General features: G+C 34.4%; 3 protein-coding genes across 3 annotated transcripts in view; 1 reads left to right on the forward strand and 2 right to left on the reverse strand.

Annotated features, from left to right (window-relative positions):
* Positions 1 to 5928: 5928 nt before the first annotated feature.
* LOC110278394 (uncharacterized) lies at positions 5929 to 7805 on the reverse strand. Its single transcript, XM_052258112.1, has 3 exons — positions 7777 to 7805; positions 7170 to 7579; positions 5929 to 6072 (listed from the first exon to the last, which is right to left on the reverse strand). Exons 1-3 carry the CDS (start codon positions 7803 to 7805, stop codon positions 5945 to 5947), a joined length of 567 nt encoding a protein of 188 aa, XP_052114072.1. The 3' UTR covers positions 5929 to 5944.
* Positions 7806 to 10300: 2495 nt separating this feature from the next.
* LOC110278395 (uncharacterized) lies at positions 10301 to 12927 on the forward strand. The gene is made up of 3 exons (XM_021136633.1): positions 10301 to 11723; positions 11807 to 12155; positions 12462 to 12927. Exons 1-3 carry the CDS (start codon positions 10301 to 10303, stop codon positions 12925 to 12927), a joined length of 2238 nt encoding a protein of 745 aa, XP_020992292.1.
* Positions 12928 to 15416: 2489 nt separating this feature from the next.
* Positions 15417 to 20573, reverse strand: part of LOC107477193 (TMV resistance protein N) — a 22326-nt gene continuing 17169 nt past the window's right edge. Inside the window, exon 10 of the mRNA XM_052258063.1 lies at positions 15417 to 15609. The gene's annotated coding sequence lies outside the window, so the exon portion shown is untranslated. The remainder of the gene's footprint in view (positions 15610 to 20573) is intronic.

Below are 20573 nucleotides of genomic sequence, written 5' to 3' on the forward strand. Positions count from 1 at the left end.
AAATATATATTTTTATATCGATAACTAATTAGTAGTTAATTTATATTTTTTAATTTACATTGTTGTAAAAAAAAATAATGCACGTGAGAGTCAAAATTGATTCCTGGTTATATTAACGCGCATGCAGCAGAAGCTAGGAACATTTTGAAATAGAAAATGCTCCCACAACACGTATGTGGATTCATGGCCTACGTTCTGATTTGCCTTAATTTTCATAGGAAATTATAGGATTAAAAAAATGAGCCAAAAAGACTGAACCTAATTAACTAAACTAATAGAGTATATTATTTAATTAGTTTACATATTTATAAAGAATAAATGATTAAATTAGTTCCTAAAAAATTATTTATTTTTTAAATTAGTTATCGATAGATTTTTTTAATGATTTTTTTTTAAAGATTTTAAATTAATTATATTAGTCTTTTTTTTCACTTTTAAGTGATATTACAACACATACCTAATAGTCTTAAGGCGAAAACTCAGGTAAAGTTGACTTCATATGAAGTTGATATCTGAGAATCGTTAGATAAAAATTTAGTCAAATCAGTCAAATCATCTAACGGCTCTCAGATATCAACTTCACGTGAAGTCGACTACACCTGAGTTTTCACCTAGTCTTAATTGGCGGTTAATATAATATATTCATGAAATTAGATCAAATCATCAACTACAAATTAAAGGATTCTAATGCCTCAAGATTTCCTCTCAATTAGATTTTGATTGTTGTATATATAAGACGAAATTTAAATCCTTAATACTTACTTAAGTGGATTAATCAGTTAACTGCCAATCTAAATTGGTTTATATTTGTAGTATTCATATAAAGTATTTTGAATAATTTCTTGTATTAATAATAAGTTGGACATATATGATAGATTGTATTCAAGTGTGTAAAAAGATTTTTGTTTTTTCATCAAGATATAACTAAATACGAAAGATACAGACGTTGAACAATGATAGTATCATGTCTAAAATGTATGATTGTTTCGTATATGAAATATAAACAAGTCATGAAATTATCTCAATTTAATTTACATAATTTAGTTAGTTAGTTGTCGTGTTGAATGAGTAATGACTATATATCCCTTTCAGAATATTCGGCGAAACGATACTAAGCAAAAATGATTAGCACACCATGCAAATTTTCGGCTGGAACAATAAAATATTGTAAGTCTATATATAAAAGTAATTATTCCTTGGCTTTGGCTATATTATCAGAAAAATATAATAGACTGGTCAAACACATCAACTATGAATCTATGATATACTTGCTGGCTGCCCTATACTAGTTCGAATCCAACTTCAAATTGAGGAAGTATTATTAACCATTCCGAAATTTCTTTTGGTAAATTTAGTTAAACCACGAACGTAAATGCAATTTCAATTTGCAAAGATAAGTACACTGTTGTTAATAGGATGATGATGATAAAATATATAAGAAAAAAAAGTCAAAAACACCGTTTAAATTACGTTTGATTTTGAGAATAAATTAAAAAAATTAATAAAAATAATAAAAAAATAAAAAATATATTATGTCTCTGTAAGAGATATTGATTAATCAAACGGACCAAATTATAAAGTATAAACCAACACGTATTGAACGCTAAGAGAGAAATAAATAAAAGAAAGGCAACTTTTCTTCGTTAATAAATGCAACTAATCCAACGAACCAATCAAAAATTCAAAAAGTACGAACAGAGTTTTGAAGAAATCTAAAAATTATTTGGTGGCGTGGTGGCTAAAGAGAATTGGTCACCTCTTGTATTCTTGTCATAACAATTAGCTGGCAGAAAATAGTAACCAGAGCATGCCAGCTTTCTTCTTTGCACCATCAACGTTCGAGATTTCAATTCAAAATAAGATGAAATGAATCTACATATGCTTCTCAGTGTCTCGTATTCATATTGGTTCAATTAATCTATGCATGTAACCCGTCTATTTAAATTATTATTAATAAAGAAGAGAGCATTTTGTTATGAGAATATATCCTCTTCGATCGTTTTTTCATCCAATTAAGAATATGGCTTCTTCTTCACACGTGACCCATATCCTAAACTTTATCAAATTCAAGACATTTTAAAATTATATAGATTTTGTCACACTTTTTGTTGTAGGAATCCAACATATATATTCATATTAAATTCCATTTCAACCTTTACCTTAAATCATAATATGATCTAACTGTCTTCTATGCTTCCATATTTACCTCAATGTCTTCTAAGTAGAGGTGGTAGACTGGTAACATATACCGAGGTACCCAATCTGATTCTACCTGATTGAATAAGATTGTCAACCTGATTCGCAGCGAATAGAGTAGAGTGTAGGTTGTGTAGGGTACAGATTAAGCCTTAATCCTATCCAATCAACTCGCACCCTATATATGTATATGTTATATATTTATATAAAAATATATTTCAAGTGGATATTGAACCAAAACCTCTCACTAAATATAAAAGACGATCTTTAGCCATTAAAAGAATATCATTAGTTGATAATTTAATTTTTTTTATATAAAAATCAGTTCTATTTTAAACTATCATAAAGTTATATAATAATTTTGCATCTTTTTTATAATCCGCGGATTGAGAACGAATAGAATTAGGGTGTGGATATTTTCAACCAAATAGGATTGAGTTTATATAAAAATCTCAACCCGCGGACGAATAGGGTTAGGGTTGACTTCAAACCCTATCCTACCCTACTCATTGCCACCCCTACTTCTAAGCACGACACTTCACATACACTTCACAGACGAACAAGTGCAAATTGGAGAGGGAATTCAACAACACAGCCCTGCAACACAATCTATGACAATGAAAAGTTTATACTATAGTTCAAAGACATGAAGTTACTTTTATATAATTTGTTTTACTGAAAAAGAAATATTATTGGTAATTCTTAATTTTAGACTATCACATCAATTAACTTTATACCTAATAATTCAATACTTTTTGTATTTACTTTAATAGTACTATAAAATACACAAATAATAACTATAATAATGTTAGATAAAATTATAAATTATGTTTTGTCTTTGTAAGAGAAGGAATCGATCGTCAACGTCTTTGGTTCACTCCACTCGCCCGAAATGAAATGACAGATCCTAAAATAGTGTCGAGTGAACCATCTCAATAAGGGAAGATGTCCAGACTCTTTCCTTATTGAGATGGTTTGCTCCTGTGCTGCCCTTCCCTTATTCAAGACTTTTGTGATTGTTTGCCCTAACCCCGTTAGCTAGGATCTGATTCAAAAGCTCCGCTCCTCTTAAGCTCAAGCCCCGTTCGTGGATAATCAAAAAAGCTTGCACCTCGACGCTTTGATCGCCTTGTTTCACTTCGGCCCAATCACACGTAAAAAAATGCGCCTTGGCAAAGCTCTGCCTGACACAGAATTACTTTTAAATTGATTCAAGGTAGTTATTCAATGTTGTTTTTTTATTTTAATATTTATGTTTTAATCATATTCAATAAAAAATATAATTTATTTATATTTATTAAAATAGTTGATAATATAAATATAAAAGATTTTAATTTTGGAAACATAAATTAGTAAAGATAATTTTAAAGACTATACAAATAACTATTTTTTATTGTACAAAACTTCTTGTCTCTATTGATGTCTATAAAATTTGTTAATAGACGTAATTTAATATAGAAGTTATAAAAACTTTCGAGTTTACAAGTTTAGATTTAAAATCGATGAAATTTATGATTCTACAAATAAACTTTTACAAGTTTGAGTTTTATTATTGAAGTTTATGTATAAAACATGTATAATTTGGTCCATAATTAGTAGAAAAACTATAATTAGAAATAATTTTCTGAGACAAACAATGCAATGGACAAATTTAAATTGAGGAGCTTTTAAGGACTAAATAAAATTCAAGATATTTGGGAGAAGATTTGGCTTAGAAACTCCTAGTTTCAACTCCAACTGTAGTAGAGACATCAGCTACTATTAGATTCAGTGTCCACAAAATTTAATAGGTTCTTACGTAAGGGAATTTAATAGGTTCTTTACCTAAGGGATCTACTGATTATTTCAAAGAAAAAATCCAGTGACCATCTCTAATCCTCTAAATCGGGTTTTGATATAATTTCTTCCAATTTTAATAAATTCTTTGCCAAGCATTTAACGGTAAAAATGAGATTTTTATTCCGACACTTGTATTTTATGATTCAGACATACAAAGATTTTTTATCTATAACTAAATGTCTAAATGTCAAACTAACTTCAGCGGGAATGCATTATTCATCTAGAATGATGAAAATTTAAATATTTTTTTCTTTTCCAGTTAAAAAAATGAATGTTTCTCTTATTTCCTGAGCCATTTTAAATAAAATTATGACAAATAATATCTATTTTATTAGTTTTTTTTTTAGAATATTTATGTCAAAACACTTTCTACATTGACAACTTTCAGAAATTATATAAAAATAGAGTTATATAGAAATAACCATTCTATTTGGTTATGGACGCCACTTAGATAAAGATACAAAAAAATATTTTTTTTAAAGACACATTATTTCTACCAATTAATATTCGACACGTAGTATTGATCAAACCAAAATTCGATTCATTTTTAACTGTTTTTTTTTTATTTGTGGTCATAAATGGTTCATTTTGGATTTTTTCTCTTGCTGGTCCTCCCCTCTTATCGCCGCAGTCTCTCACTCTCACGGCCTCATCGCAAAGTCGTTGTCTCTGCCTGAGGGATGAGGCAGAATTATCGCCTTCCCTCATTGAAGCCTAAACGTCGCCACCTCCAGCCCGGTCTTCATCGCCATTGCAGCAGCATTTTCGCCGGTCTTCGTCGCAGCTCGTCTGTGCGCCTCTTCGCCATTCGCCGCTCTTCTTTCCGGTAAGTCTTCTGTGATTTTATTTAGTGTGTGTCTTTTGATCTTGATGGATTGTGGTACTTGAAGACAAAGGAATGCTGATGAAGAATATTGGAACCATTATTATAACAAGAATGTTGTTGAGGTGTTGATTAGTTTTAGTGATTAATAATGATGATGATGAGATGATTGTAGGTGTTGTTTTCAGAGTTACAGATGATTGAACAAAATGGCTCAGTGGGTGGGTGTGTCTCTTGTGCCATTGTTGAATTTAAAGTACAAAATTAGTGAATTTATGTGTAAATAACTAATCTTGGGACATTGTTAGAATTTAAATTTATCATTGTTATGCATATTTGCATCTTGAAGTTTTGTATATGCAATGTAGATATTAAAGAAGAACTTACAGCAATTCATATGATTTGGTGCTACCTTGACTCATTTTAATATATTTATTTTGATTATGTTATATTTTCTTTTTTTAGTTGGTTTTTTTAAAAAAGACTAGTACTAATATTGTTGTTATAATTGATAAAGAGAAAAGAATATATATTATCCTGATTCTTAATATAATTTATTCTAAGTTTCTATTTAATGATGAGCATTGTTGGAACCTCAGAACAAAAAAGAGTTTTTATAGTTCTTCACTTCTTTCTCAACTAAATGACAAGCTAACACTATGAACGAGAATCGTGTATCATTTTGAATTGAACTAATAATGTTACATGCTTCATATGATTCTGTTTTATATTTTGCAAATGAATCAATTTATATACTAGAGTTTTGATTAAAAGTTTAAAACTAACGAAACTTGACGGAAAAGTTCAAATGTATTTAACAAAGATCATACTTTGATTACATGTATGAATTTAATATTTGCTATAAGAGGATAAGCTTTCTCAAGATAATACATTATAGGTAACTTCTACTAAAACAATGAATCAATGCCTATAGTACAGTTGATATTAAATATTTGGCCTATGTTTCGCCAATTTTTTCAATCTTTTGTTATTAATTCATTGAAATACATTGAATAGTGGAATCACGACAGATTTAATGCCAGTTAATCTCCAATTGAGAGTAGTCAAGTGAGCCTTTCACTCTATTCAAAGCTGCTTGCTTGTGTTGCAGCAATGGACGTGAGGGATCTTCAATCTGTTTGGAGCTTTTGCCACCTTCACTTTTGCAGGGAGATTTTGTTGACAAATCTTTTCATTTGATTCAAAGGCACAAGCTACAATGATGAAGGAACACAGTACAAAATATATTAACTGCAAAGTCATGCTGTAAAAGTTTAAAGGAGCTAGGTGATTATTTGAACAAAGACAGCAACAAATTCAAAGTCCAATCATGATAATCAATAAGACAACAACAAACTCAACTCAGATGATTTTTAACAACAACAAAAATTAACTCAGTGATTATTCAGCAAAACAACCACAAATTTAAAGTTCAATCACTAACAAATTCAATTCAGTGATGACTTTCAGCAACAAAAAGATTTACCTGAGTAATTATTTGAGTAAAACAGCAACAAATTCAAGGTTTAGTGACGATAATCAATAACAAATTCAACCAATTCAGGCATCAAGATAGACCCCTTATATTGTATTTGTTGAATGCACTCCTATGCTCTGTTGCCTTTGTACTGTCCCTTAGTGTATTCAGGATAACAAAAGCAGAACACATTATTTAAGATAAAGGCAATTGATTTCTTGAAAATGTTGACATAATGTTAAAATTAATTGTGTACCAAAATAATAAACCATTAAAAATGAAAATCCATTAGAGCTTAATGGACAGAACTCTAATGTCATCATGTCAACAATCAAAGAACATGCATGGATAAAGTTCCAAAAACAATTATTCTGTCTCGTCTACCTTTAGATAGACTCCAAATAATATGTTAGCTAATCACCAAAATATCTCACAATACATAGTATGCTCACACAATGCTAATTCTACCATTGTAATTTTTTATATAAGAATATAAACGAGTAACAAATTAATATTAAATTTTATGCTTGCAGCAACAACTTTTACAAGTACTGTTCAACATCCCTAAGACATATCTATCTAAATAAACTATTAATCCAACTTCTAGATTGAAATATACATATGGTCACAACTGATTAGGTTCAATCCAAACACAATGTAAATAGAAAATTCCAGCTCAATAACAAATTATTGTTCAGTGATGATTTTCAGAAATAGAAAATATAGTTCAATGATATTCTCAGCAACAAATTTCAGCAGCAAAATCAAAGTGCAGTGATGAATTACAGCAACAAAATTGAAAAAGAAAGAACAGAAAAATTTGTTGGAACTAACCAAATTGGAGACCAGCTTCTGGTTGTGTGAAGGAAGCTGACGGTGAAGAGGAAGCTGATGGCGAAAGTCGAAGCAAGAAGACGACAACGACGATCAGCCCCGGAACCAGCTGCTTCTGCCGGCGGCGGCGACGAGCACAACAATGGCAACAAAGGCGTTGGATTGAGTGTGAGACGGTGACGAGACAGGGAGCGACGACAATGACCAGTTCCGGGCCTGCTGCTTCTGCCGCCGACGACAACGAGGACAAGAAAGGCGCGTGAGCGCGATTGAGTGCGAGATGGTGATGAGTGACAACACAAAGAGGGACGACGAGCTTGAGTGGGATACTGGAGGCGAGAGAGGGAGAAAGCTTAGTAACTGAGCCACGGTGATAGAGATGAGAGAGCTCAACTTCAACGAGAAAGTAACTTTGAGAGAGGAGATGGTGAGGGGTGAGAGGTGATGGGTAGAGTTTTGATGTTGTTTACTAATCGATTTTATAAATAAACCAATTAATATGTGACACATCGTCATCTTTTAGGAAAAGACATTTGTGACGTCTTGATGGGAGTATTCGCCTTTGGTCATAGAGAATATGTTAACTTGAAACAATGTAAATAGGCACTTTGGAACCTCGGTTAAAATCTTCACCATGTACAACAACAATAATTGATTCAACTGAATATTTACACTTCCATTTTTTCTTTTCAATCTTTCCAATCAGTGTATTGTCAAATTAAGATAGTTACATAACCATGGAAAACAGTAATTATAATAATGTACAAAAAAAACTCCAAGAGGAGCCAACAACACTTCACTGACATACCCTCCTTTCATCCATCCCAACTCAAACCCACCACCACTACTCTCTATTTTCCAACTTGAAATTGAAAAACACCAAAAATAATTAAATTACCTAAAATAAAATAAAATAAAAATTAAATCAAAGACAATAACAAATACATTTAAAAACAAGTAAAAAAAAAAACTGAGAATCTCCGACATATTTCTCTCTGTTTGATGCCACTAGTGACTAGTGCACATGTGATTCCCTTTATTCCAATCAAGCATCTTTGAGTGGTCCAATTTTTTATTTTATTTTATTTTTTTTCTTTCTCTTTTAAAAGTAAAACACATGACGTGAGTCCTCAGCTTTGATAGCAAAAGCTTACCACCACCATCACCGACATGGCCTCACCACTCATAAAAGTTTTTTTTAATTTAAATAAAATAAATATTTTATTTACAAAAATACATAAACACTTGAGTATTTTCGAATTATATAATAGAATATATCTCGAATATTCAGGAAGGTTTCTAAATACAAACACATCTCGGCATCTCAGATTTCGTTCTGTAACAGCGTGACACTGAGTCATATTTAAGAAACACTCGAGATATGTAAAGAAATGAAGATCGACTACTGAGCATCTGGGATATGCTTGAAAACGAAACGGGATCTTAGCACCCGAATTATAAATCATCATAATTATGTTATATGATATATAATGTGACCCTTTCTCTATTCTCTCATTTTTCTTTCTTTCTTTCTCATCAATTCAGTTACCCTAATAAAAATTCTCACCACCCTCACTACCCAACAGTACTGACACCATTCAATTCAATTACATCACAATAGGTCACAATTTTTTCACTTTTTTTTCCCCTTTAAATTTTAACAATTTCACCTCATTTTTTCTTTCTTTTTTGGTACTATTATTCCTTCCTCTTTGAATAAAATAAAAGAAAGAAAGAAACAAAGAGTCACTCACACTATATAGCTATACCTAGCTACCCTTGATCAATGTAGTACTAATAATAGGGTGAGAGACTTGTATTGGGTAGGGTTTTCTTTTCACCTTTTTATTATTATTTTTTTTATTCAAACATTGATAAGCTGTTCCTTTTCATTATTCTGAGTATCACAACGTGTTCTAGTTGAAGATGGAGATATTGAAGGTGACACTGTGGCTGAAGCAATTTCCATATTCTTCTTCACGTTTAGTTGGTGATACACTTGTGTTAGTGCATGTTTGGACGCCATTATTTTGTTAAAAAAAGATTTTTTTCAATGAAAAAAAGATCTTTTTTTATTTTTTAACGTGTTTGTCAAATTTCTAGTAATAAAAGTAAAAGCACTAGTAAAATAAAAAAATATCTTTTTTAGAAGCTGTAATTTACATCTTTTTTTAAAAGATCTTTTTTCCTTAAAAAAAAGATATTTTTCATATAATAAATAAACAAAAAAGTACTTTTATATTGTTATACCCAAACATAATTGATAGATAAAAAGACCTTTTTACATGAGATATCCAAACATAAAATTACTTTTACTTTTCTATAAGATCTTTTAAAAAAAATAACTCGAAAAAATTTTTTTTCTTAAAAGCTCGCCCAAACAAGCCCTTAGTCTTCTATCCCCTTTTCAGTACTTCTTCGTGATGAGATACATTTTTATGTAATAAATTAATGAGATTATATAATTAATTAATTTCAATCTTTGGTAAGAAGAAAAAGTATATATTGCCATGCATATTTTAAAAAAAATCTTTAATATAAGCAATTTTAGTATTTTTAATTATTATTCCAACATTATAAAATTTTTCACTTGTGAAACAGTACAAGAAAGCCTTAATCTATTAGAATTTGTCAGTATATAAGATATTATTATTATTATATAGTAAATAACTAATGCTAGTTTCTTTCTGTATTATATATATTCTCTAGGGTAAAAAACCTAAATAAGCTAAGGAGAGCTCCAAATTACCCAAATCAGCCAAATAAAAAATCCACACCTGAATCCACCAGGACGAATTACTATATAATTCGAATCAATAAGATTCGAATTATACTCTCAAGTAATTTGAATTGATATAATTCGAATTATGTGCAAGCAACGAATTAAAGTAATTCGAATTGACTTAATTCGAATTACTAGAAAGGAAACAAAATAAAGTAATTCGAAACAACTTGTTTCGAATTACACTTAACTAATTCGAATTTAGTTAATTCGAATTAGTATGTTAGCGTGTGATACAACATAATTCGAAACAAATTGTTTCGAATTATATATATATATATATATATAGTGTGAACCAGAGCTCTATATATATGCTGTGAACTCATGATGCTCTCAACAAAGAGGGGAGATGGCTAGTGCGGAGAGTTTCCTAGTGCTGGTACATTACAGAGGGTCGATTAAGAGAAAAACTCGGTCCGGCGTGAAGTTCACTGATAAGGATCCCCTATGTATTATCGTGACGCCAACAACCACCTACGATGCTCTTGTTAGCTCTGTGCTGGAGAAGCTTGGTCTCGAAGGAGTTAAAAGGGTCAAGAAGTTTTTCTACCGCATTCCAACAGCGGTGCTCCATGACACCGTAAAGTTTGATTGTTCCACAATCGGTAGTGACGAGGACTTGCAGATTATGTTTCTTTGTCGTAGGCAGTTTCCCGAGGTAAGGACACCAGAGTTGTTGGCAAAGTTGGTTGATGTGGTATCTAGCTCGGGTGGTTCGAACCGGAATGCCAATACTATAGCCGCGGTTGCCGGCTCGAGCTCGAGACCTGCTGTTGCTTCATCCTCAGCTCCTGTGTATGAGCCACCGATGCAGCCTGTTGCGTCCCCTTCGTTTGCCGTTGATCTGAGCGGCAATGTTGGAGACGAGGTTCGGTATGGGGAACATATTCCCACCGAGGTACATTGTCCCACACCGGCTGGCTTTGGTGATGGTTTGTTTGATGATCCAGATGACGATGACGTGGAGCCAGATATGATCGCTGATGAAAGCGGTGATGATGTTGGAACTACTGTTCCGAGAAGGGCTACAGGTGGATCTAGTTCCGGCACACAGCAGTATCCACCCCATTTTCCGTCGTTGGACCTGGATGCCATGCGGCAGGACGAAAATGCTCTGCAGCCCTCAGGATTTGGCGCTAGAGATACCGAGGGGTCTACCGGTATGAACGAATTCCAGGTTGGCCAACAATTTCAGGATAAAGATGAGGCGCTGTTGAGTGTGAAGACATACAGTATCCGTCGAGGGGTCCAGTACAAGGTCATTGAGTCTGACTACCGCAGGTATGTGGGAAAGTGTTCTGAGTTTGGGAATGGGTGCACATGGCTGATTCGGTTGAGTCTCCGACAGCGGAAGGGTATCTGGAAAGTGAAGCGATACAACGGACCGCATACATGTCTCGCCAGCTCCATCTCCAGCGACCATAGGAGTCTGGACTACCATGTGATATCCACCTTCATTATGCCGATGGTTAGGGCTAATGCAGCTGTGAACATCAATGTGCTTCAAAATGCCACGGCCGCACACTTTGGGTTCAGGCCAACGTACAGGAGGGTATGGATGGCGAAGCAGAAGGCCGTTGCCGTCATATATGGGGACTGGGACGAGTCGTACAATGAGCTCCCTAGGTGGGTTTTAGGAGTTCAGCTGACGATGCCCGGCACTGTAGCCGTCCTCAGGACTTGCCCTGTTCGAGTTGGGGGACAGGTTGACGAGTCTCAGGTTTATTTTCATAGGCTGTTCTGGACTTTTCCCCCTTGTATTCAGGCATTCCGTCATTGCAAGCCTTTGGTTAGTATTGATGGCACCCATCTATATGGGAAGTATGGTGAAACATTGCTAGTCGCCATTGCACAGGATGGAAACTCGAACATCCTCCCGTGGCATTTGCACTAGTTGAGGGTGAGAATGCTGAGTCATGGTCTTTCTTTCTTTCCCACCTCCGTGAGCACGTGACACCTCAGCCGGGTCTGTTAGTTATTTCAGATAGGCATAACGGCATCAAGGCAGCACTCAAGGCTCCGGATGGGGGATGGCTACCCCCGGCTGCGTACCGGGTGTTCTGCATTCGACACGTTGCAGCGAATTTTGCCTTGACGTTCAAGGGAAAAGATGTCCGGAGGCTTCTTGTTAACGCCGCATATGCGAAGACCGAAGTGGAGTTCGACAACTGGTTTGACATTCTCCGCTCTGAGAATCCGGCAATGTGTGACTAGGCGAACCGAATCGAGTACTCGTTGTGGACACAGTACTGTGATGAGGGTCGGAGATTCGGGCACATGACGACCAATATTTCAGAATGTGTCAACTCAATCCTGAAGGGGGTAAGAAACCTCCCTGTTTGCTCGCTGGTGAAGGCCACATACGGAAGGCTAGTAGAGCTATTTGTCCGTAAGGGTAGGGAGGCAGAGGCTCAGATGGGTACTGGACAACAATTCAGTTAATACCTAGTAAAGTGTATCGAGGCCAACCTGAAGACAGCCAGGTGCTTCACGGTTACTGTTTACGACAGGGATAACTCGGAGTACACCGTTGCTGAGACGACTCCGACAGGTTCATTCTCTCTTGGTACGTACAGGGTCTCATTAGGGTCTAAGACTTGTGATTGTGGATACTTCCAAGCACTTCATTTTCCCTGTCCGCACGCACTGGCATGCTGTGCTTATTCACGACTTACATGGCAGCCTTACGTCCACGAGGTCTATCGCCTTAGTTCCGTTTTCGGTGTCTATCAGATGGGATTTACACCTCCCATTCCAGAGGGTTTCTGGCCACCTTATGCCGGGCCTACCGTTATACCGGATCCGAGTATGAGGCGTGCGAGGGAGGGTCGTCCTAGATCCACAAGAATTTGCACCAACATGGATGAAGCAGATCCGAACCGGCCAAAGAGATGTGGCCTCTGCAGGCAGCCAGGTCACACCAGGCGTAGTTGTCCACAAGCCGCAGGCCCCAGCGGGACTGCTGGAAATCAGTAGGAGATTTGGTTTGTCTGTTTTTATTTGTTAATGTATTAGCACTTGTCTTCTAATTGTTTTTATTTGTTAATGTATTAGCACTTGTCTGGAACTAGGTTGTTTCCTATGTGTAATGAAACTTGTTATTCGTACCAAATATTTCTGTTGAATGTCTTTTAAATGATTGAAATTAATATCTAACACAAACAACATTATATCATGGAATGACTGATAATGAATAACATAACATCAAACTATAAATCATAACATAAAAGTAAAAGACATCAAAGTAAATGACATAACAAAACATCAAAGTACATAACATAACTTCAAATAACATAATAACAAAGTACATACCATAACAATGATAACCAACCAACAAGGTACACAATATAAATATAACAACATGACATACACCACTATCCATAAATCATCTAAATAGGTGCGATCCAGTGCCGCAACGGCGTGGCACCCGTGTCCGGTAACCCCTACGTATAAGTGGCTCCTCATCCTCAATCGACTCGTCGCTGTCATCCGGAGCTGGCTGTCTCGGGGTCATAGGCGCAACATGCACGGGTCTGGATGATGACGGGCCGGCAACTGAATGTGACCCAATACTCTGGGCCGATGCTGGGGTCCCACCCATGGCAAAAGGATGCACAGGAGCTACCGTGGCAGGCTCGTTCAGATCTACATCCAAGGGTGCATGTGTCCTTATCGTCTGAACCCGTCCGGCTGCAGCCTCATCCTCCTGCATGATGGTCCGGATATCATCAAGGAAATGCGGTCCACCGAACTCGGCCACAATGCCATCACTAGCAAGTAAGTCTCCAAACATCGAGCTAGGACTCACCCATGGAGTACTCTCCTGAAGGGTATGATCATCACCGGGAACACCTACGAAATAATCTCCAAGACCTCCACCACCAAGCCCAGCATCAGTGTGACTCGTGGGATCTCCCATACCAGATCCATGCGATCCACCATCATGCCCGCCCTGATGGGCCCTATCAACCCCCGCAACATCACCTCCCCCAGGCATCTGGGCACCCTCTCTAGCAGCACCCACCCTCCTCCTGCCTCCACGACCACGAACTCTCCCCCCACCCCTAACTGGGTCGTCTCCGTCATCCATAGCCCGATCCACCCAGTTCCACTCACGGTGGCTACAACGTGTCCCAACTCGTGCTCTCCGCTCAATACGACGTCTGTCAGGAACATTCTCGACTCGGTCCATATCTGGAAGTCGGCCTGCACCCCTCTGCGTGGCCTTATCTGGAATAGGAATACCTCTCGGATCCCCCAATAACATCTCCGGCGACAGAAACCTCTTTCCGTGCTGATACCACCATGTCAAGAAATCATGTGACGGACCGGGGTCGGGCACGATGTCAAACTGTAGAACGTGCTCCGCACGCTCCTGCCATTGAAGATGCCAGTCAGCGTACTGTGCCGGGAACCAACGGTCACCTCCTCTCCCATCCTTCGACATCAAGAAGTCGATGTTCAGGGCGGGAGACGGTATGGGCTGAACGCCACCAAATTGAGGTAAAACTCTGTCAACCTGATGCCACTCGACAACCGCAAAATAAATCAGGGACGTCCTGCACCGCCATAACATCGTATGCCGAGGCTCCAAGACCTCCGGATGGACAACCTGGATGACGTCGAGTGCGCTATAGGACATCCATATGAACTGAAAAAATCAACATAAAAACGTTTGTACACTTATGTTAGACAATATAAACTGAAACAATGACTTCAGATACACATATGTTCTGCGTACTTACCTGCCGAGGCTGTAACAAGTCGATCTTCATGCGAGCCATCTGTACCCGAGGTCCCTTGTTGCTAATCCCAGGATTGTAACCAGACCATCTGCGTACGAGAAATATAAAAATTGGTTGCATAATCAAAAATAAATACAAGAAAAATATATAGTACAAAACAATAACGGTACCTCGAGGCAAGGGGCCAGCTAATCTCATCATACCCAGATGGTCTAAGAGTGGGAAACCTCCAGAAGATCCAAGACTGTAGTAACTGTAAAGGGCTAGCTAACTTCACCACATGTCTGTTGGCGACTCGGCACATGCACCTGTACAACCATGCTAGTGCCGCCGACCCCCAACTGTAGCGACCCATCTCCTCAAGCCGAGCAACATAAGGTAGCCATCTGATGTGTATACGATTGCCGGACTTGTCGGCAAACAACTGCATGCCCAATAACATCATGATATAGGCCCGGGCAAAGCGCCTAACCGTCTCCTCATCAGCCCCGTCTGGACACTCTGCAAATGTCTCCTGAAACCAGGTGCAGTTGACTGCGAATTTCTGCACCTGGTTCTCGGGAGGTAAAACACCGAGCAACTCATGGAACCACTGCCAAGCAGGTCGACCACCCTCAATGTAAAGGTGGAAGTCTGTCAGGCAACCACTAACATAATCTCCGTCGACTGGCAACCCCAGCTGGTATGCGACGTCCTGAAACGTGATGGTGCACTCTCCAAACGGCATGTGGAAGGTGTGCGTCTCAGGCCGCCACCTCTCGACGAATGCGCTGACTAGGGGCTCATCTAGTCGGAACCATCTGTCGTTCAGTCTCGCAAGATGGTACAATCCGGCCATCTGCAAGTACGGAACGTACCTCTCATCAAGACGCATCCCCTGCTGCCGCCTAACGCTGGATATGCAACGACGAGGCTGGCCAGTACATAAACCGCTTAATTAGAACAGATGCACAAACCACTAACATATACAATATATTTCATATGGAACCAGAAAATAAATCGTGATGGGTAAAAGATATATGAAACAAACGACCAACATTTTATACACAAACCGCTCACTCAAACCACGTGCAAATACCATTAACAAAAACAGATGCACCACGTGCAAATAACATTAACAAAAACATATGCATTTTCACATTTATCATAAGCCACTACCGTTAACCGCTAACCATCAGTAAAACCACTATCCAAAACCGTTAACAAAAACCGAGTACAAAAATCACTAACAAAAACCACTGCTAACACTAAAATAAACCGCTATAAAAAACCATTAACAAAACCCACTACCATACACCACCAACTCAAACCACGCCCCTAAACCGCTAACCATCACTAAAACCACTATCCAAAACCATTAACACAAACCGTTTACAAAAAACAATTTCAAATACCACTAACAAAAACCACTGGCCTAAACCGCTTGCTTAAACCGCTAACACTAAAATAAACCGCTATAAAAAAACCATTAACAAAAACCACTAGCCTACACCACTATCCTAAACCGCTATCCTAAACCACTCACAGTAACATAAACCATTATAAAAAACCATTAACAAATACCGTTATCATAAACCGCTTTCATAAGCCACTAACCTCGTCGTTGATCACACCGGCGATATGAGCAACTCCATCCAAACGATAAAGCCTTCCCGGATCGTCCCCCATCGACAAAAAAAGCCGCTCTCCTCTTACTCGTACCGGACATGGGTCTTTTTCTCTGGGATTTGGTGGGGTTGGAGAATGAGAAAGTGATTCGAATGAACTTGGTTCGAACTCCTTTTATAGCGGAAACCCTTGTAATTCGAATCAACTTGATTCGAATTACTATGCAAATCAATTTTCACCTAATTCGAATCAACTAGATTCGAACCTCTCTAAAGTTCAAACCTCCTAGTAATTCGAATTAACTAAACTCGAATTACGTAAGTACAATTCGAAACGAGTTGTTTCGAATTACTTCGTGTTCTTGCATGTGTATAATTCGAATCATATCAATTCGAATTACTTTAATTCGTTGCATGCACATAATTCGAATTATACCAATTCGAATTACTTGAGAGTATAATTTGAATCTTATTGATTCGAATTATATAATAATTCGTCCTGGTGGATTCAGGTATAGATTTTTGATTTGGCTGATTTGGGTAATTTAGAACTCTCCTAGGCTTATTTGGGTTTGTTACCCTATTCTCTATGAACATACCAAAGGATATTCAATGCTAATTGTACTAGATTAGAGTAAAATGAGAGACAAATATTTAATATTATAAGATTTTGAGTAGCATGTTACTATAAAATCTTATATTTTCGTATAATCTTTTTATCACTATATATTTTGACAGGCTTAGCTTATATAAATCTTAATCATATCATATATAGCTTCTTATTAGTGTCACTGGAACTATGAAATTATTGCCGTTCATATCATAAGCTTACTCATCACATGCTTCCAGGTTCTTTGTTTACCCTCCAAATTCTACTCTATCTATATTGGTATCAAAACGTCCTTTGATTAGATATGGGTAGCAATATAGGTAGCATTCGTTTTAATGTTTGTCTCCTTCTCGCACTCCTTTTTTCTTTCTCTATCTCTTTCTCCATGTGAATTGGCCATTATAATATGTTAGAAAATATAGCTATTATTTGATCAATTTCATGCTTTATTAAATCGTATAGCATGAAGATCATGTTGCATGTTGCTCTCTTTAGTCTTAACACATTAACAACAGAGTAATGTTTACCACTTTATCCACATTTAATAATAATGTTTATGGCTAGGAAAGAAAAATCAAAATTATGTTGAACAAAATGAACCTTGTGGGAGCCAAATAATACAACTAATAACTGTAGCCCATCATATCCTATTCTATCCCCACATTGTCATACTTTATCCATCTTTCAATTTTTTAGGATAATGAATAATTAATTACAACAATATTAATATTGCTTCTAGCTAGACCACTTACTTAGATCTCATCAACAAGATTAATAAGTTGCTCTAATATTAACTTTGGTGATTTATTTTTAAAGAAAATGAGAGATGTTAATAGATTATTTTTAAATCAACTCTACTTGTACGAGATTAGAATAAAATGAGAGACACATTTGATCAGTCACCAATATGTAGATTTGATATTTTATATATCCACCAAAACTAGACTAAGAATATGATAACATGTGACTTAGGCTAAGGTTGTATCAAATATTTAGGTCTTCAATAATGTAAAGATCATCAATATTCATCAGTAAATAATATATAAAGCTAAGAGCGCATTAATTATTTTTAAGTTCACACGAATTAAATTATAAAATTAATTTCAAAAACTATATTGACTATGTCAATTGGCTATTATAATATGGTAATATTAAAAAGACAAAAAAAAGAATTTATATAAATCTTAGCTAATTGTTTTTATTATCAAACATTTTTGTTATATGGTGATATTTAATTATCACTATACTAAAAGTTGTGAGGCAAAAATTCACCTAAAATTCACTTAAATACTAACATGAGTCGCATTATTTTAAAGTAGAGATCTTAATCATTTTTAAATCAAATTGACTTATCCACCAGTTTTAGAACTAAAAATAAAAATTACATTTAACTATTCACGTACTTTAACTTGAGCTTATCTTAAATAAATGTCGTTCATAGTAGGAGTCTTCAGCTACTTAAATTTATTTTAGACTATAAATAGTATAAAACAAGTTTAGATTCTTTGAAAAGTGATCGCCACTTCTATAGAATAATTCGCTAGAAATGAGTAAAACGTGATAATTTTATTTCTACAATTGATAGAACTCTACTATCTTATAAATATATCATATATATAGGTATCCAAAAAAATTTATAATAAAAAGATGGATCATCATAATCATCCCAATAGCAAATGTCTACGAAATATTCAAATTTGTGTACTTAAAAACTGAAATAGTGGTAATTATTAATTATAACAAGAAAAAACATCTTATAAATTTTTTTTGGTAATACTAGGAAGACAAAAAAAAATTAAAATTTATTTTATTTAATATTTATTAATTATAATAATAATAAATAAATAAACATTAAATAAGATAAATTATAGTTATTTTGGACTAATTTTTTTTAGTTATCAAATATTTTCGTAAATTTTAGCCTTTTCAAGTTTTCATCCTGAGAGTAGAAGGCCTTTGAATCCTTATATAAGATTATGGTACTAAATTACAGGTCTTATTGATTATAATAAAAAATATTTTTCTAAATAAAGATTTTTTTATAATAAAAAAATTAAATAAATACATGATGTGTAATGCATATTCTTCTAAAAACTTTTGTTAAAATCTTCATTTTATATTTAACTTCACTTTTCAAAATAAAAAATTTCATATATTTTTTCTTACATAACCTGAAAATAGGTGGCACAATGAAAGAGTTACGCATGTAGGTTGCTTTGATGATAACGGACAACTCTTGCAGCGTGGCCATAGAGTGATGAAGAAGAATTCTTAATTAGATTTTATTTGATTTTGTTAATAATGATGATTATGTTGTTAGTCTGTTTTTGGAAGTCCAACAAATATTTGGTATGATATTTTTTTGGAGTGCAACAAATATTGAATGTTGACATAAAAAAATGTGTGAAAATTTTAAATTTTTGGCAACTTCTTCCTGTATTAGTCATTTTAGATAGCCCCCAAATTTTAGATAGCCCCAATTTTCAGTCTTTTTTTATGATTCCTTGGTAATATTTTTTAATTATTTTTCATAATAAATTTTAAAAATTTATTTATTTTTATAATTTTTAAATTAAATATTAATTTTAATTTTTTTTAACAAATTAGATACTATTTTTTAAGTACAATAAGTCAATAACAATTACTTTTATTTGCTTAAAAAATAAAGAATACAATATTTTTTTTGCTCTAAATAATAATAAAAGTACAATATTCAAACCGTTTGTTTTACAAAAATTAATTTATTTTTGAAAATTATCTTTAAAAATATGTTATTTTAAAACTTTAAAATTTAATTTATCCCAAAAATTTATTCTTACAAAAAATTATTGTGGCCAAATTTAAAAATTTTATTGTTATTCTAGAAGCAACAATAATATGTATAGAAAAACATATTTAAAATTATTTTTTAAAAATATTAAAAATTATTTTTATTACTTTTTGAGAGTGTTTAAAGAAAGAATGTAACTTTTATGTTTTGTGAATATAAAAGAAGTTTACAACTATTATTATTATGTAGTCTTGTAAAAGAATGGATAAATTTAATTGAATGATAGTAAAAATTTTAAATTTTTATTTATTAAAAAGTATATAAAATTTAAAATTTTAATATATTTTTTGTCAGATCTAACAATATGAATACATGTCACAAGATAAAAAGTGTATTCATTTCATTTCATACATAATTATTATAAAAATAGAGATAATTTTTATTTTACATAAACCGCTATACCCAACAGTAGTTTATGTAACCTACAAATTCTTCTGAAAATGTTATATCTCTAACTATTTTTGCTAAGCTCGTTTCTCCAGCTAATTCACGTTATCCTATAACAGATTGCGTTCAATTCGAAAACTGCTACACCTATAACGGCTTTTATATATATATATATATGTATATATAAAAGTTGTATAACTGTATTAAAAAATTGTAATTTGATAAATTTAAAGTCCAATCAATTTATTTGAACAACTTGCTCCAAATAGATGACATTTATAATACTTTCTAGTAAATATACAATATTTATTAACACTTTAAAATATTACAAAATTTTAAAAAGACCACAATCTTTTATATTCTGACAATATTGTTATTTTTGTTTTTCTAAATTCAAATCATTGTCAAATAATAAAAAAAGAGAAATTTTAAAATAAAAAATA

The sequence above is a fragment of the Arachis duranensis genome, chromosome 3 (genome assembly GCF_000817695.3).
Source record: "Arachis duranensis cultivar V14167 chromosome 3, aradu.V14167.gnm2.J7QH, whole genome shotgun sequence".
Lineage (NCBI taxonomy): Eukaryota > Viridiplantae > Streptophyta > Magnoliopsida > Fabales > Fabaceae > Arachis > Arachis duranensis.